The 19,051-nt window shown below is 42.8% G+C and overlaps 2 protein-coding genes across 2 annotated transcripts in view; both read left to right on the plus strand.

Moving 5' to 3' along the window:
- Window positions 1-2,295: 2,295 nt before the first annotated feature.
- On the plus strand, window positions 2,296-10,123 carry LOC139677677 (hypoxanthine-guanine phosphoribosyltransferase-like). The gene is made up of 9 exons (XM_071567872.1): window positions 2,296-2,313; window positions 5,416-5,522; window positions 5,986-6,169; window positions 6,485-6,547; window positions 7,023-7,040; window positions 7,218-7,300; window positions 8,326-8,372; window positions 9,113-9,189; window positions 10,058-10,123. The coding sequence occupies exons 1-9, from the start codon at window positions 2,296-2,298 to the stop codon at window positions 10,121-10,123; spliced, it is 663 nt and encodes a 220-aa protein (XP_071423973.1).
- A 4,580-nt stretch (window positions 10,124-14,703) lies between these two features.
- LOC139677678 (hydrocephalus-inducing protein homolog) overlaps window positions 14,704-19,051 on the plus strand; it is a 61,571-nt gene continuing 57,223 nt past the window's right edge. The window contains exons 1-4 of the mRNA XM_071567873.1: window positions 14,704-14,709; window positions 15,044-15,145; window positions 17,852-17,971; window positions 18,613-18,747. Coding sequence (XP_071423974.1) covers window positions 14,704-14,709; window positions 15,044-15,145; window positions 17,852-17,971; window positions 18,613-18,747 — 363 coding nt within the window. The remainder of the gene's footprint in view (window positions 14,710-15,043; window positions 15,146-17,851; window positions 17,972-18,612; window positions 18,748-19,051) is intronic.

The raw sequence follows: 19,051 nt of genomic DNA on the forward strand, positions 1-19,051 counted from the left end.
GAGGATGCCAGCTGCCTGCATTCTATTTTCATTATTCAGCAATGACAAAGGTCTGTCTTAGCATGAATGCTTCACCTGTGAATTCTTTTTTTCTTTACAATGTGGCAATGGAAACCTTCACTCTAGCAGTAACATTCATAATGCAAAGCACAGTCCACTAACTGAGACCACCAAAGACATTTACTGGAGTTTCAGGTCTTACCAGCTGATAGTGGTATGTGGAACCATATCATGGTTCTATGGAATTGACTGAGAATCCTGAATTTATTATAACTAATATGATCTGGGAAGTGGCTTTCAAATAGAGTAGGCAGAGGCTACTTGAACCAGCATAAAGTTTAATGAAAGAGCAAACATGGACTCTAATCAATAAAATCACTGCTCATTTGTCACTCAGCTAATACTCCCCATGCAGCCAAAATGCAAAAATAAGTCAGTGAGAGGGATTTTCTTCAATCCCTTTTCTGCAATAGAATTAAAAAGGACTTCAGAACTGGGCCCAGATCAGATCTAAAAGAGACACAAAGGTTTGCAGAGTCCAGTGTACAATTTATAAAAATGTGAGTAATGTGGAATCAAATCTCAAGTAAAGACTTCAGGGGTTTATAAAAATTTATATAAGAGAGGTCATCTTCTAATATCCAGAAAAAAGCGAAGATATTACACGTAAGAATATTTTTCTTATTATTTACATGCCTGTTCAGAGAAAAAGCTGCTGAGCAGGGCTGATCTGCCATCAAGGTTTCCCTACACAAAGATTAAGCCTGCAAAAAATTACATAACATAGAGAAGAGAATAACACAGCATTTTAAAACAGGGCATGGCTGAGCTAGGAGATACAGATCATATCAGATATGCATACAATACTTACTTTTTCACTGTAATTTCAGTGACTGTGCTCAGTTAGACTGCTGGAAATGGCAAACTGAGAGTAGTGACAATAATTAGTGCTTTAATTAGAAAGAGGTTTCAAAAAGTAGTCTCAGCCACACTGTTGCTTTTAGCAAAACTAGGCTGAATTCTGTTTCAATGTGGAAAACTACATGAAAATCAACCAACACTTGTGGAATCTATGTGTCAGCTAGAAAGGGCTGCCTGAACTAGAAAGGGCTGCCTAGGAACTAGAAAACCAAGGCTTTTCTCAGGATATGAAGCTCATGTATGTAAGGCAGAAAAGTTGATAAGGAATTCATAGAAGGAAGGTACTGCCAGCTACATCTAATAGGGGTCAGGTATCCTCAAGGCATTAATAGTTCCCAGATAGTACTACTATTTAACATATCACTGAAAGTTGTGGATATGCCCATTAATCCCTTAGAACAGCTTTTCTGCATTATCCCAAGTATTACCAGCCACAATCTGAAGAGTGACTGTAAAGACTATAAAGAAACAAGAAAAAATCTACTTTCATTAATTGTGTCTCCTCCCCAAGACAACACTAAAATATTTGAATTAATAAAATGTACCAAATCTGGTAAGAACATTCTGTAATATGCTACATGCAAGCTGGCTTTAGCTCATTTTGTTAGTAGGATTAATTTTTAGAAATTTAAGACTTTCATATTAATCCCAGATAATAGTGCAGTTGGGTAAACTAATCAGATTACAGTGAATGTCAGTGCGATTTGATTTTAAATGATGTGAAGCATATTACTGGAACTATCACCCTCTCATTTTATGAAAGGATGAACTGGAAGAGTGTCAGACAAGGTTCACTGTGTCTCAATAGCTGCAGAGCTCTGCTTCAAGTCCTTTTTAAAAAAATACAGCTTTCTTTATTCTGCTTTATCTCTGACTGACATTTTCTGACAGCAAGTTAGGACAAGAATTTTAAAAGGACATGGACGTTGTCACAACAATGGATATTCGATTACTGTGGAAGAAACTGGTATACAAACTTACCTTCTACACATACACCATTAAACAACCACCTCCTACAGCCAAATATCTGTTGTGTATTTTCAATTAAAAAATTACTACCCTACCTAGTCCTTCCTATTAATTTGATTCATGAGCTTCCTTTTTGCATCTCCCTCGTTCCCCATCTCTTTACTCCAATTGGTTCCAGCAGGGCTCAAGCCTATTTTATTTCTGGTTAATCTGATTAGGTAAGAAAGAAGCTGGGATTGTGATGTCAGTGCATTAATAGAAGGAAGTCATGCTTCCTGCAGGAAAGATGGCAATTCTGACCTTTTAGAAGCAGGTCATGATCTGACTGCAAGATGAAAACAGAGCAAGCCAAACTGCAGTGGTAACACCAACTCACTCTGCAAGACCAGAGTTCAAAGTGAGATTATGGCTCATGGACTGCAGGTAAGAAAGAATAATGCCCTCATGTTCGGTGCTTTCCTTGAAGGGAGCTTTGGGTGGGGGGAAAAGAGGTCAGCTTCAGCAAAAAGAAATAGTAACTAATGAAGGGCCAGGAGAAAAACTGGCTTTCAGAACAGAAGCCTCTTAATAGAATCATTTTTTTACAAACTTTTGACATTATTTGTTTGACTTTAATATACCTGTTTTCATATTCTTTCATTCTGTACTGATAAATCTCTTTCCTCTACAACATTGTGGTAGTTCATTTTATTGGGTTTTTCAGCCTCAAATTCAGAAACCTACAGTAACTGAACAACAGATGAGACTGAAACTAAATTAAACAACTAATTCCTCAAGTTATAGACTCATTATTTAAAAATTTAATGATTTTGTATGATAGTTTAGTAGACTGCTTTATTATTATGGGCTGCTGCTGTATTATTTAGCATGTGCCACAATACAAATGGTTTGATGAGCCTGTAAGGTGCATGCAGCCAGTTGCTATGGTGATGTGGAGCTCAAAGTGACTCAATCCTTAAAGTTCTGTGCTTGAACCTTTCATCAGACCTTAAAAAATGCTTCACGCACAGCAACAAACAAAGGATTAATGTAACAGATACTGTTTGTACAAAATACCTTCAATGAGCACAGCAGTTGATCAAATGAAAGGTACGAAACTGCACTGCTGGAGTAGCTCTAAGCAGTGATGACTGTGCACACCTGTAAGCCTTAAGAGTAGCTTTCCTCCATAGGTACATTAACATGGGCAAAGCTCATCCCTCACTCAAACTGAACTGGTTGTGATGCCTCTCATCAAGTGCAGCAGGAAGCTGAACTTACTGTCAAGAAGGCTGACCTTTAACTTGCTGTGCAGATGAAAGGCCAATTTATAAATGCAAAAACCAAATGGCAAAGCCGAAGTTCATTAAACACTGAAATCAGTAACGTGATCAGGCAAAAGAAACTGCTCAAATCACAGGGAGCACTGTCATTGCACTTAAACTGCAGTTATGCAGAATGCAAGATGGGGATCTTGGAAAAAAAATAGAACAAACCAAAACCCAACAATAAAACAAACAGCATTTTTTTAACTGTTTATCATGTCAGTGGCTATCCTTAAAGGTCCTTTTCTGGTGCTCCAAATGAAAGTCGTGCATGTGTTCCAGTAGTCTCAAACAAACATTGTCTTTGTCCAATGCTTCTAATGAAGTCCCATTGTCACTGACTCCTGTTGACAGAACTCCATATCCTGCCTCTGTATTCACCACTAGCAACCTCACACAGGCAGAAATTGCCCCTTTTCAAGCTGTCCAGCTGGGCTAAGACAATGCTCAAGGCAAAGGGAAGCTCTGCACTGCACTAAAGCTGCCTGGATGCCACTGTGTAGCCTGACCCACAGTGATACCAGTGTCACTGCCAGTGTCTCTCCCAAAGTCAACAAGGCACAAATAAACCTAACTTAAAAACAGTGCTTCACCTAAGCTTTCACTTTGCTGACTTCAGCCACGAAGAAAACAGCAGCTAAACCAGCCAAAACAGTGCTGCTGCCACTCACCCAGGGCTCAGCTGGGAGGTTATTCTGCATTTGTATCTGGGACCATTAGGTCCCATCAACTTCGAGGACTTGCAGAATACAGTTAGTCCAGCCAGGATGAGATTCTTCATGCACTGCCTTGTAATACAATAATCTGTTCCCTGAAATCTTTAACACCTGCCTCTAGTTTTATCTTTAAATGCAGTAAGCTATTCATGACCAACTTAAAATAAATGGCAGTAATTGGTTATCTCATTTTTGGCTGCTGTGAGTTTTGCAAGTAATAACCTTCTACTGTTCCCTACAGTCCATTTTTCTTCTCTTCCTAAGCACTCATCTCTGCTATGCCAAAAGAAGGAGAATTAAAAACAATTCATCTCTCTAAAGAGTTTGCAGGTGTTAACTTGTTGTTATCAATACTTTATGCTATTTCTGCCTAGTCCACAGCTCTGCGCTATTAGCAGAGCACTGTAGTGAGTTCTGTGGAATGGGATTGGTGTGTACATAACCTATTTTGCACTGGTGAAGCTTTGAGCCAGCTTTGAATTTTTCTTTCAGATAGTTCTGTATTTATAACAATAGCAGGGCAATATTAGACGTGACAAAATCTCACTAATTTGAATTTTTTGAACTGATTTCTAATACTCACATATTAGCCCTCTTATTCACAATTTTTTCTATCCCATTATATATTTTGGTTTTTGCTTGCTTTTCTACCACCACTTTTAAGTGAACAAAGCAGACATTTAGGTCTTAAATCCAAAGATAGATCTGCTTGGGTCCAGAAGAGAAGCCCAAAATGGAAAAATGTGTAGCTTCTAGGAAGACACCTCTGGGTGCAACAGCCTGGAATGAGCATGTTGAATAAAGAACTGTAATTCTAAATCTTGGCAGCAAAAGGGTTAAAGCTTCCATGGGAAGCAGCCGTGGCCTGTCCTCAGCCATGCTGAGGAGCTCTGCTCACAGGGCAAACAGCACAATGAGTTTCTTCTGCAGCTTCTCCTCTTTCCACTGCCATCCCAGACCTGCTCCTCTGGGGGGAGTCATGTCCCCTGTCCTCTGAGACAGCTGATAGTTGGTATGTCAAAAGTTCAGCTGTGAATTCACTCTTAGGAGCAGCCAGATTTTTCTCTTTTACTCAACAGGAAATGATAGTCAAGGTAGTGCAGCACCCCAAAGTCACCTACTGACCTGTAATCCCAATCTACTTGCCTTAAACTTTAATTTTGCTTGTCTGCCTTATGATCAAACTACTGTGTTCTGCAGAAGGGGAAATGTTATTGCTGCGGGTGGAATAATTTGTCCATGATGGTCGAGAATTTCTTTTACAATGACTGGGGCAAAGTAGTTGTCTATCCAGTCACAACTCAGACAAGCACACCAGCTCCTGAGATATCAGATTGTGAATCATCTTTCAGAAAGACCAAAAACTCCCAGAAGTGTTTCTATTTTGACACACTGGGGGAGTGGGGGGGGGGGGGGGGGGATTCTTTCTTTGCATTATCAGATTGGAAAGCTTTTTCTTGTATGGCTCTGTTGCTCTCTTAGAGCTATCAACTTTGCTCTTGCAGATAAGAGATGAAGAAAGTGGCTACAACAAAAATCTATTTTGCATTCCTAAGCATTATGAAGAAGATTTAGAAAGAGTTTTCATTCCTCATGGACTCATCCTGGACAGGTATGAGGGGAAACAAACAGCAAAGAGTAGTGACAAGTGATGCCAGTGAGTAATTTCCCTCCAAATGAAAAGGCTGAGGTCCTGCCCTCTGCAGCCCATGAGAAACATGGAAAGGCTGCAGCTCTAACACTTCTGTTCTAGTTTAATAAAAGAGGGGGTCTATGGAAAAGATTCCTCTACAACACCAGCTAAGTTTTCATAATACCTCAAATACCTCCAAACCTGTCTGTCCCGCGATGTTTAGATTTATGGATGAAAAGAACATGTCAAGTGGATTAGGCATCACCTTGTGCACTGCAAGTACATAACTTTCCTATTTCTTCCTGTCATCACAATTTCCTAGTTATAAAAACCTAACAGCAAGATCAGAATTTTAACTGAACATTGCTTAATATATGGACAAACAAATATGATATACAAAACACTTTACAGAATGTGTTTTCTTTTTTTTTTTCCCTCCCAGGACAGAGCGCTTGGCTAGAGATATCATGCAAGACATGGGAAGTCATCACATTGTTGCACTCTGTGTCCTTAAAGGAGGCTATAAATTCTTTGCTGATTTGCTGGACCATATAAAAGCACTAAATCAAAATGGTGATAAATCTGTGCCTGTTACTGTGGATTTTGTTCGAATAAAAAGCTACTGTGTAAGCAATTTTCTTTTCTTTGAAAATTGACCCTCCATATAGATTGACATTCTAAATACTGGTAGTTTACATGGAAACTCATATATCCTGTTCAAAGCAACTCAACTGATTACATACTGAAAAGGAACTGATTTACTACTTTGCCCCAATGAACAGATGGATATTTTACATTCACTTGAACAAACATGACAAAACCAGGGCAGGTCTCCAACATCTTCCTCTTGCAAAAAGCAAGAGCAGCACGACATTCATACATACAGGACTACAATTTTTAGCATATTTTATGTGATTTCCCTCTCTTCTTTCTCTTTCTAGAATGACTCACCTACAGGAAAAATCAGTATTGTTGGAGAGGAACTGTCTACACTTAATGGGAAGGTATGAACTTCAGCTTTTAAAGGGAAAGAACTGTTCTTGTGTACCTTTCAGGAAGTTCATCTTTATTGAGATTTTGATACTGCATACTTACAGCCACTTGACACTGATTTAAAATGCTGGGCTTTGAAACAGTGACTTAATTCCCACTGATCTCAGTGGATCCAAATTTTCTCCCATAGACTCCAGAAATGAAACTAAACTGACTCCTTAATATGGCTCTAGAGTACTAGTTCTATACATAGAACAATAGATGCAACTTGACTCACCATATTTTAAGTTTCCATAAATACTTACAGAAAGACTCTTGAGTAAGAACTAATGTCAGTAGTTAAGTGACAAGGTCCTTTGAAAATCAATTGCGCCTTCCTCTTAACTGAAGTCTGTAGTGTGCTTTTCCTGGCTGTATAATTTACTGAGTGTTGCCATGTAAATATTTCCTTTTCTCTCTTTTCTCTCCATGCATGATCTCTTCCAGAATGTGTTAGTAGTAGAGGTAAGTAAATTTGGAGTGGGTGGGGAATGATAGGGATATTTTCTCCCCTTTTTACAATTCAGTATGTATTGCCTAAATGTCACTGGGCTGCCAGGTTTTTATGGTCTAAATTAATTCACTGACAGTCTTGTTTTCCTTTGAGACTCGAGGGTTAATTTATTTTTTAATCTCTTTCAGGACATTATCGAGACTGGTAGAACAATGAAAGCACTGCTTTTAAAAATAAAAGACAAGAAACCAAGGATGGTAAAAGTTGTAAGGTATAAGAATATGGCCACTAGCTAATGTATTGTTAACGAGGAGAAAGAGCAAAATCATTTGGGTGAATAGTTGATGTGTGCTGGTGGGTGTTTATTTGGTTTGAAGTTTGGAGTGAGAAGTAAATGCAGGATCCAATCCTTATCCAGCTGCTGAAAAACTAAGTGTTTATCGAACTGGGAAACTCAGCCATGCACTACCACCTTCATTGTCAAAATTAATAAAAAAGCTTCTCCGGTTCTTTCTCTGCAGTCCATAAAATCTGATGGATTCCTTGTTTCTTACTTCCTTTTGCTTGAAGTAAATTCATCTCTTTCCATCAGTTTTCTAAAATCACATCAGTTGCCTCAATACTAGAGTTACAATATCAAAACACTTCTCAATATTCTCAGTCATACAAATTTCCAGCATCTAAGAGTTTGTCAGCACTCGCAAGATGACTTTATGAAACATTCTGCATCAGTTTTTAGTCATCTCCAAAATGTTTTTTGGGGAATATGCCTGTGCCTGTCAAGTAATCACAGTGCTTTGAAAAAACACTTCTTATTTTCTGTGCTGGTTATTATGCTTCTGGTGACTGTCCTGGACATTCTCAGTGTCTTCTGAAGGGCACAGGAAAACCAAGAATGGATGTGACTTTGTGGAAGAAATTGAAGTGACATTGCACAGCTTGTCCACTTCTCCCTCCCTCCCCACTAAAATCTTTATCTTCCACTTCAATGTGCTTCCCTTCTCTGTGCTATTTTGGTTTGCTGAGGCACTAATATATGGAAGGATAATGATTTGGGATATAGAACTGAATGTAAAACAGTAGAGCCATTTGGACCTCCAGAACAAACCTAGATCAGAACCTCTGCTTCTCCCTCCATTATAAGGCTGAGCATGACACTTTTCTGTTATGGTGATCTCAGTGTTTTAATTTAACTGCATAGTGGTAGGAGCCTATGGGGAGGGTTGGGAGAAGTGATGTCTACAGCACATAGCAAGAGGTATTTTAAAAAACCACCTCCTCTGCTCTGCCTTGCAGCCTGCTCGTTAAAAGGACATGTCAAAGCCCAGGTTACAGGCCAGACTGTGAGTATTGTGTTTTTCTGCTTACCCAAAATACAGTCTTATAATTGCACTTTACTCAGTCTGTCTGAAAACTGGTGTATAAATTTCAGGAAGGCCAAGATAAGTATGTAGAAAATATATTCAAAAAATGGTGAACTGATGACCAGTTACCCTACTCTGAGACCTCATGACGACTTTCTTTGTATCCCCTGGATGGCTATTTGATAAACAGGTTTAGCTATTTGATAAATAAATTAATTTGTAAAAGAAAATAATTAAAATAATTAAATATAAATTTAGCTATCTAGACACCAGAAATAGAATCCAACCTGAGCTGCGTATTTTTTGACTTTGGCCCTAAAAGGCGATTGTTTTGACTCTGAATTAAACTTGCCTTGTTTTCAAACTGGAAAGTCCTACAGAGCTGCAGTGCATCTACACTCACACAAGTAGAATCTCACTCTTCATCTCCTCTTTCAAGACTGCCTCATAACTAGATGCTAAACAATTATTTTATTCATAAAATGCATTCTCTTAGCGCTTTGATTGTATTACTACCTGATGGAAATGGTTATTGATGGAAATGGATATTCTAACCTCTGTCATCAATTTACAGCTCCAATTCTTAAGAAAGTGCTCTCAGTACCCTAAAAGCAATTTTTCAGCAATTACTCTTAGCTCAAGCATGTGTTGAATAGAAACTGTGTACCTGAAAGCTATTTACACCACTCAAGTACAAAAAGACTTGTATTTTCTTACAGATGTAGGCTTTGAAATTCCAGATAAATTTGTGGTTGGATATGCTCTTGACTTCAATGAATACTTCAGAGATCTAAATGTAAGTGCATGCATGTGTCTTTACTGTTAGGTATGAAAGCTGCCACACCCAATCAGCAAGAATATTCACTTCTTTTCAGAACTTCTCAAAAATTAAAACCCCTTCAAATCTGGTTAGAAAATTCCATTAAAAGAGCAAAATCATTTTTAAGGTGCCAAACTGCTAATTCAGTGTTCATGCCTTAACTTTTATTGACTCTGTCCCACAAGTCTCATGGCCCAGCTGTGCTGCACAACATTCCGAATCCCCCAGAATGGTGAAGAGCACACAATTCACTGGCCACGCTTGGAAAGAAAGTAACTTGTAACGTGACTTTAATTTGATGTCTCTCTCATAGTGCAATCCTGTCTTACTCTTATCTCACGACTTTAAGAGTGCTGTGTGTGGACTGTAAGTGAAGGTTTTCCCTACAATGTGTAACATGTCCATCCAGGTCTCTCTTCCTTTGTTCCATTACAGCCTCCTTAGGCTGCACTGAGTGAGCATTAACTGATAAAAAGAACTGATCTTCTTTTCCCTCCTTTGTTTTCAAAAGTACTTTATTAACTCTGTAAAGTGGAAAAGTTTTTAATTTGAAAGTCTTATTACTAAGACAAAGGAATGTTGTTAAAGACACCTACAATCTGTGCTATTGCACAGCAGCCTGAAGGAGGATACAAGAATTGAACAAACTCGACTTCTACAAAGTATGTAAATCTGTATATTACGGATTAGCTTGGAAAGAATATTAACATCTCAAGTTTACTGCAAGTAGGAAACAACAATAATGGTTCTGTTTTCCTTACAATTCTAGTAACATGACTGAAAATCATTCTTAATTTTCCTTTGAAGGTAAAGATTGACTAAAGCTGCATTTTTTTTTCTTTAGCACATCTGTATACTGAAAGAGAATGCCAAAGAGAAATATAGGTCTTCTGGAACAACAGTTCAGTGACATCTACAGCTGTGTGGATGAGCAATAAGTGATCTACTAATTGTGCTTTTTCACTGAAGAACTACTACATTTTCTAAAGACACTCTTCTATATGTATTTTTCCTATAGTGATTTAACCATAGTTAAAGGTGAATGAGTTCTCTTCAAATTTCAGTGAAGCCTGAACAGAACACTGGCTATAATACACAAGTGATATTCTGCTGGAACGGGGACACAGCCAGGGCATGTACAAGTGCATATAAAGAGGTTTGGGGTTTAATTCAGTATACTAAATAACACATTATGTGTATTCTATATAAACTGCACTTATTTTTACATGCAAGAGTGTATGTGTAAATATATACACCTGTACTCCTCATAACAAATAGGCTCAGTAAGAATTTAAGAACTTCAAAGAATCAGGTTTACAAAATGCTTACCAAATGGAAAACACAATGGTTCTGGCGTTTAATGAATTTTTAAGAAGTAAATATTAAGAGAACTACACTGAAATTAGTTCTTCCGTGTGGGCGTTGTGTCCTCTTTTCCCGGAGCACCACGTGCTGATTGTACCACGTTGTGGTGCCCCTTGAACTGCAGGTGACACCGATTACCCCGGAAATCGCTTCTGCTACTTCTGTGTCCCCGAGGAGAACTGGAAGCTCAGCTTTACCATCCAACACCTGCATCTCGCCGATTCCCTGCGCAATTTATTAATTAACCAGCACAAGCTGTGGGGGCTCAGCTTTCTCCCCGCTGCCACTCAGCAGCTCCGAGCCGGGCAGGAGGCTGTGCGGGTGCTCAAGATGATCATTCCCGGGTCCGGCGCCGGGGCGGAGACGGCGGAGCGGGACGGGCAGAGATATCGGCAGCGGGGACGGGCAGCGGGACCGGCACGGAGCGCTCGGCCCCGGCCTTTCCCGCACGGCCCCGCCGCGGGGTCCCGGCGCTCGCACAGCATCCTCAGCACCGGCGCTTCTTCCTTCCATGGCACAGCTCAACACAGAGAGCGGTGACAGAGGGGAGTTCCCGGCGGGATGTGTCATGAAGCATACCCGGCCAGTGTGTTCAGGATAAGGATATGCCGCCATCAGGCTGCATTAACCCTCTCGGATTGGCTTTTGCCCGAGGAGGGAATCTCGCGTTCTCCGTCCTGGCACAGAAACGCAGTCCCCGGCTGAGGCTGGAGCGGAGCAGCAGGAGATGCCGTGGGGTCCCTCCCTCTGGATCGAACCCGACCCGCGGCCCTGCCCCCGTTCCTTGTCCCGCCCGTTGCCAGGAAACGGGAACGCGGTGACAGCGATTGTCGCGTTCCTGGTGGCGGAGTCCCAGCCGCGTTTCCTGGTTTCTCCTCGACCTTCCAGGTTCTCCGCGCTCGGAACGCCTTCAGGCGCTTGTTTTTCAAAGTGTGTCTTGAAGTTCATTGTAAGGCAAACACTGACTGGACCCTTCACCAGCCGAGTCCTGCCACAGATTCTCTCTGGATATCACTTTTTCACTTTATTGGAAGGTAAAGACGGACTAAAGTTGTACTTTTCGTTTTCATCACCACTGCATTCTGGAAGAGAATGCCAGAGAGAAATACGGGATATGATAATATCAGTCTCCTGGAAACAGTTCCATGATGTTTGCGGCTGGTTCCTCTACCCGGGCTCGGGGCATTCCTGCTCTGAACCCAAAGATGACGGACCAGAACTGTCTGTGCCCAGAGCCTGGAGCAGAGAGGGAACTGCGATCCTTTCTTAACTTCTGGGTTGGGTCAAGAGCTGTCTGAGGTGGGGAAGATGGAGATCTTCCCCCACGGGACAGGGGTGGTGGGCTGGAGTTGTGCTACGTTTTGTCCTATCCCTGCAGGGAGATGGAGCTGATATCTCAGTTCTGCTCCTTTCCCCTAAGTCTGGGAGGGTGATTCCTGCAGGCTTTATGGAAGTGGGGCTGTGGAAGAGCATCACTCCAGGGCTAGAGGGTAGAGGAAGCTGCTAGACTGAGATGGGGGTGTGGAGAGGGGAAGCCCTCTGGAAACAGCAGTGTGGGCATGATGGACACGCTTCATTTCATCAATGAAATGAAATTGCAGTTAGAAAACTGGAACAAATAATCCAGTTACTCTCAAGACCCATTAATAACTCACTGAAATCCAGATTACTGTCCCATTCCCCATTAGATAGTAATTTCCAGCTTTAAATCCTAGCTCTTGCTGCAGCATGTCCTGGTGTCCATAAGACAGTGCTGTGCTCTCATGTTTCTAGTCCAAAGGAGTGCTTAGTAAATGTTCATGTTTGAATTTTGTCAGTGCTTGAGACCCACATTCTGGGGTTGTCTTCTCTTCTTGCCCTTTCTTGCACACTGACTTTGTGTGAGACAGAGGGAGAGAGTTGGTTGTCAGGCTGGCGATTGTTCACCCAGAGCTTTTTGTAGGATAAGGATGCTGGAGAAGAACTGCCACTAGGATAAAGTCTGATGTGGTCCTGCTTTCCTCATACGTTGAATTTCTAATTGCTCACATCCCTTTAATGGTTTCTCCTCTGTGACCTAGCAGAGTTTGATGGCAAGGTTCACTCTGTTGCTTCCTATGTAGACCATGATCAATTCACACACATGCAGGCACAGAGGTGTCAACATCTGTATTTACATGTACAAAGGTACCTATCAAAAATTGTCCTTGAGTTCAGTGAAATAATCACATCAAATCTATTTGTGTTTCTCAACAGGCAAGAGTATTGTGTCCAGTTCTTGGCCCCTCACTGCAAGAAAGGTTCTCCCTCCCTGGACTTGCTCTGGGGAGGGGGAACGAAGCTGATTAAGGGTCTAGAGGTAAGTCCTATGAGGAGTGGCTGAGGGACGTGGGGTTGTTTAGCCTGCAGAGGAGGAGGTTGTCAGTTACAGTTACAGTTCATATACCACTTTAGCTATTAATTTTTCAGTAATATTTAAGCTATAGATTTGTCTGTACTATTATTAATGTTCAGAATGTTAGTTCCAGGTTTCACTATGACCCATGTTTGAATTACACAACATAGCCATACAGTTCAAATAAAATCCAAACTCCAGCCTAACCATTCTAGCTAGTTATGCCAAACAAATACTTATCTACTTTCAAATAATGTAATATTTTTAGGATCAGCGTATCTTTTGGATCTGCCATGAATGGGAATCTGGATTTTCAGAGTTCCATTGTTGCTCCTTCCAGGCAAGCTGAGACACAGTCTGGTACAAAACCTATGCACCTGTGACGTCCTCCAGAATGTCTTTCAGATTCCAGGGGAGAGTGGGGCTACCTCGCCCTCTGAGGCCAGACACAGAGGCTGAGGAGACCAAGAGTTTAGCTGTAAGTACCTGATGTGGCCACAGGAGCTGTGTTAACTGCCCCCATGTCCCTCTTCTCCCTCAGGGCTTCTCCTGCTGTCCAGCAGTTCTGTGAAGCTACAGACGCCTCCCCACCTCTCTATGCTGTGTGTCTGTTGGCAGGGGCTGGCATGGGGCAGGAGGGGATGGACTGTGTGTTCCATCAGGGACAGTCCAGAATCTTCCCTGGCTGTCCCACTGGAGCCAAGTTAAATAAATGTAAAGCTGAACAGGAGCTTGTCCTTCTTTCTCTCCCCTGTGTGTGGGCATGAATTCCTTCTGTGACACTGGCACACTCACCGTGCTGCTCTGACCACACCTGCCCTTCAGGACACCTGGGCAGATGGTGGGTGGCTCAAACTCTGCCCAAAGCCTTGAGAGACATGGCCAGTCCTGTCCTAGAACAGGTCCCTAATCTGTTATTCTATCTCATCCCCTGTGTGGAGCACTGTTATGGGTTTAGCTAGGCCTAAATTTAGGCTTTGATTTTAGAGTAGGGCTCAGATTATCAGCTGACTCGAGCTGGGTCAGGCCAGCTGACACTGACTTCTCCTGGCCAATTCCATACCATATTCCGATGTCATCTCCAATATAAATACAGTAGAGTAGGAGCAGTTCTCTCAGTTCCTGATGGCTGTAAAATGTTTATTTTTAGTCATCTCTCTGCTTGGGTCTGTCCCTTGGGGGATTGAGTTCTCTTGGGTGATTTGTAGCTAGAATAGTGGGATTTGTGTTTGATAGGGAGTAAAGAAATGATTTATTATATCTAACTTGTGTAGGTCTGTTATATTTTAGTTTTCTTTTAATTTTCTCTTTTCTGTATAAATATATAAACCTGGTTTAAGTTTTAGGGTTTTTTCCTCCTTTTTCTCAGTGTGGGGGGGTGGGTAAGGAGTTTTGTCCTTTGGTTTATACTTGGCATTTTGCCAAAGTATTCAAACCAAAACCAGCACATCTCCAGACCTGCAGGCAGCAGTGGAACTGGGGCAACTCCTCCTTCCCACTCACAAACATCCCCTTTGCTGACTGGAGATGACCCAGTGCTGAGGATTTGTCAAGGAAATCTCTGTATTCTTCTGTGGATGGGTCTATGAGGCCAGACAGAACAAGTGCTAATTGAAAAGAGAGAATAAAGCTTGTATCTATTCCTCTGCACCTCACAGTCTTGGCACAACACTGCTTTCCTGCTTCCCTGCTTCCCTCACACTCACCCAGCAGTGACATCTCCACACACTGTGGGCTGTGAGCGAGTATAGATGAAGGTAGGGGAGCCTGGGACTCTGCAAAGTGGCTTAATCCAGTGAAACTAAAGAGGACACAGATGCTCCAAGAGCAGAAATCCCCAAACATATCACATCAGATCATGGAGAACCTGATGGGACAGAGCCACATGGTTAGAGCAAGTGTATTCTGCTCTATACCATTAATTTTCTGATGTTAAATGTGTCAGCAGGTAACTTCCAGGACTGTCCTAGTAGCTGTGATCACAATTGATTCATCAGAGCCACTTGAACAAGAAAAGTGTTTTTGAACAAGGGCATTTCTGAGGCTCTTGCTGATTTTTTTGCCTTTCACTTGTCCTGTTCTGCCCTCCAGAAGACCCTCATCAAGAAGAAGAAGATGGCCATCCTTCTGGAGAAGTTTAAGAGGCATGAGATTACTGAGTATCTAGACATGAAACTGCCCCCCTATTACGAGGTAGCCTTTTCCTGACATTTTCCTTGCTGTTTGATGTGACATTTCAGGAGGGTTCATGCTTGTGACAGCCTTGCCTTGTTATTGAAACACATCAGTGTCCAGGTCCTGTTGTCATTCCAAACTGCTGGTGGTGGTTGGTGAAGGTCCTTCTGCTGGAGGAAAGGCAAAATGTTTTTTCCTAGTGAGACACTGGAGTCCTGATCTCTGCTAAGCCAACACAAATAACCTCTGCTGAAGCTGTTGGGTGTCATGGGTGGGAGTGGAAGGCTTAGACAAAATTTATTTAAGAAGCCCTGTTGCAGCCCTGATTCAGGTGAGTCTGGAGGACCACCTCACAAGTTTCATTTTCACCTTAAAAGGACATGTTTCCAGCCTCAACCAATTGGAGTCAGACCACCGCACCTAGGGCGGGGTCACATGAGGTCATATATTACCTGTGTTTTTGAATAAACTTGGGATTTGCTTAAACATCGTATTGGTGTGTGCAGTCTCGCTAGCGCCTGGTTTGCAACAAAGCCCTGCTGCTGAGTCATGAGGTGCAGAAAGGACTCCCTTGCTTTCTAAAGCCCTTCTCAGAGAGAAGTCTGGGGCAGCTGGATCCAATCTTAGCTTTGCTTTATGTAAATGGTTTAAATTTAAGGAATTACAGAGGGGTGATTGAGCCACTTTTTCCCACAGGTTTTAAGGAATGGCAAAATGAGAATATTCCTACAACTGGTCAGGCAGAAGAACTTAATCAGAATTATTTACTCTACAATATAAAAAGCTAAAAATCTACTATAGCATCAAGTAGTATAGTATGAGATAGGATAAGATAGGACAGTGCACTATATTGAAGCAAGTATTAAAGCAATTATATTAAAGCTAGCAAAAAGGAAATAATTACTAAGTAGAGATTTGATGTAACTTACCCAGACCAACACTGATGGGGGAGACCTCCTTCTCTTGAGGAGTTCCTTGGAGGGCCTCCCCAGCCAAGGGAGGAATCTCCACACATACACCCAAGGAGGGTTATGTCAGAAGAGCCTGACTGTATGGAAGGGGACTGGACTTCTGTAGTATAAAGTGATTGACTGGTAGTCACAGACCTATAGGCCAGCAGAGCAGCTTACCTGTCAAATCCTGGTTGAAAACTAGGATGTATATTCGAAGGCTGGTGAACCAGGATGGGTTTAGCCTAATTCAACACCAAGACAGCATCCTGGCACCAGCAGTTGAGCTTGTCTGATAGTCTGCATGCTGGCTTGCATAGAATGCATTCTCTGATTGGATTTTAGATCCTGTCAGGGTGGGCCTATCCTGCCACAGTGGGGTTTGCTGGAGTTTAGCTACCATTGTGAAAACACCATACTGGGAGAGGGCTGGGGCAGGACACAAGGGCACCAACTTGCCATTTTCCATTGTCCCACTGAAAGAGCCACCTCTGGCTTTGGTGTAGTCACTGACAAATGCTTGGGATCACAGAATTCCCTCCACAGTGTCAGCATGGGCCTCTGAAGGCTGAGGGCCTGAGGTAATTACTCCTGATTTACCAAAACCAACTGCATTAGTGCTTTCAGTTGGAACAACGTGTTGGAACTCATGGCAGGGTGTTAGATTTTGCAGGCTGCCAGATACATGGGAGACACTCTGGGCAGAGGGGAGTGGATGTGCTTTATCTGCATCGGTGTTTCATTAGAGGTGTGTTTAAAGCTGCTTTTCTAAGAGGACTGCTCAGTATAAAGCCCTGTCCAAATGGGGAGATGATGGAGGTGAGCTGTTTAGCGGGAACTTGCCAGCAAGGGACCTGTGACAAACTGGTTAAGGATGGCCCTGAAATGCATAGGAAGTTGGGAATGCCTCAGACAAGTGCACAAATAGCTGGCAGTGTGCTGCAGCCACTCACTTCAGCATGACTGTGACTGCTGTGGAGACACAAGAGACCTGCCTCTGTCTTTTGAGTGGGAGCAGTGCAGCTGGAGAGGGGGGAAATGCAGAGAGGGGGTTCCTCCAAGTAATGCCTCTGCTCTGCAAGAATCTGCTGTTGTTGTATCATTCCAGACATTCCTCTTCGATGGTATTAAATAAAACAGCAATAATTATGAGGAAGCAGCCATGTAAAACTGTAAAGAGATTCCAACTCCAGTCTTATTCAAGCTGTCCAGCACTGCTGAGAAAAGAGCTGAACCTCATCCAGCATTCAGCTCATCTGTCTTATTCCTAACTGCTGTGTTCCTTTCTTCTTGCCCTTACCTCCTCTGCTACTGTTCTCTTCTTACTGGTGTCTAAGCTCCAAAAACATATTTGGAACTGTGTGGGTCTCAGTCTCCCTGTCTCAGAGTAAAGGTCCTCCAAAAATGGTTTCCCATGGAGTCTGATGTAAATTCTTGGGTTTCACTTACTCCTTGAGTGCTCAGTCAGTGCCCCAGAGCTCTGTGACCCCATTAGCACAGGGCCGTGCTGGAGGTAAGCGCTGCCTGGTATTTTGAAGAAGGAAAGCTGGAGAAACACCTGCCAAAGAGCTGCTTTAGCTTGAGCCTGCTCAGTGTGGTCCAGCAGCTTTTGATCAGCTCAGAGCAGAGGCGTGTGAGCTACTGTTCCCCCAGTGTGAGCTGGGCAGACCTAATCACCAAGAGCCTGTTCTTCACTGGGATCAATGCAGGAGTCTCATTCATGCACCTTCCTTCCAGCAGCTGAACCTCTCCCTGCTCTCTCTTGCCCTTCCAGCTCTCAGCACCTGCCCAGGGGAAGCCCTTGATTGAGCCTTACCCATCTGAGGTGGTGTTTCAGGACTGTATCCCAGGCAAGTCCTATGAAAAGCTGTTGACTCTGAGGAATGTGGGCAAGGTAAGTGCTGGGACATGGAGGTTTAACACTGTGCTGGAAGAGGAGAGTAGTGTAATTTCCATTTAAATTCTTCGTGCCGTCTCTTGTGTCGGGGTTGGCTCTTTGTCTTGCTGTGTTCCTCATTTTGCTCTTCAGATTTGCTTTTATTCCCAGTAAGGCCACAGTGTCTGGTCTCCTTCTCTTGCTGGTGTGCTCAATGACTGTCTCCCCACAGCTGGACTCCCCACTCAAACTCGGTCTGTTAGAAGGGAATTTCTTCCTTCACCCAAGATAATGTGCTGTTTTACCTTCAGGTAGCACATTCTCCCTCTGCAACAGGGCTGCATGGCTGTGTGCAGGCAAAGCAAGCAGGTTCCTTGGCCTTGATGAATATGAGTATGACTTGAGTCAGGTGTTCTCTCTCCATGCTGGTGCCTGACCTTCCTTCCCAGCAGGAATTGCCCTACTGCCCTACTCTGGCCAGGCTGCTTCGCCCAGGCAGAAGGGATTCAAGTTCACCTTTGTGTATTATGTGCCTTTACCTCCAGAGCAAAAGTCCTTTGGAAAAGTGGTCAAGGGAGGCTTTCACCAAGGCACACCCAGGTCTCTTCTTCTCCTGTTTCCACAAGGGGCAAAATTTTTGTTTCATGTCTTTCCTTAAGGATCCTCAGATAGTGCAGATCGTCATGGAGAGCTCACCTTATTTCACATTGGTTGGCCCCAGCGGTGTATTCCGTCAGGTACCACCAAACAGGTTTTCAACAGTAAAGATCCTCTTCACCTCTGAAGGAAATGAGGTGAGTCTGGACAAACATTCTCTCTAAAGCCAAAGGGTTTTTTGCACCCACTGGTTTTAGCCCACCCCATACTGTGAGGTGGGCTCTGGGCTGGGGGCAGGCAGCCTGCAGCTGATCACACCTTGGCACAGTGTGGTGCTGCCAGTCACTGCAGCTGGGCCTCAAGAGCTGTGCCTTTCCTTCCATGCCCTTCTTGAATGTTCACAAGGGAAGATGCACATGGAATAGCAGGCAAATGAAAGGGAAGGGTGTCATTAAGATATTTAGCCTCTCTAGGCTGAGTGGAAGGGTTTCATTGTTATGG

Source organism: Pithys albifrons, chromosome 12, assembly GCF_047495875.1.
Source record: "Pithys albifrons albifrons isolate INPA30051 chromosome 12, PitAlb_v1, whole genome shotgun sequence".
NCBI classification, from domain to species: domain Eukaryota; kingdom Metazoa; phylum Chordata; class Aves; order Passeriformes; family Thamnophilidae; genus Pithys; species Pithys albifrons.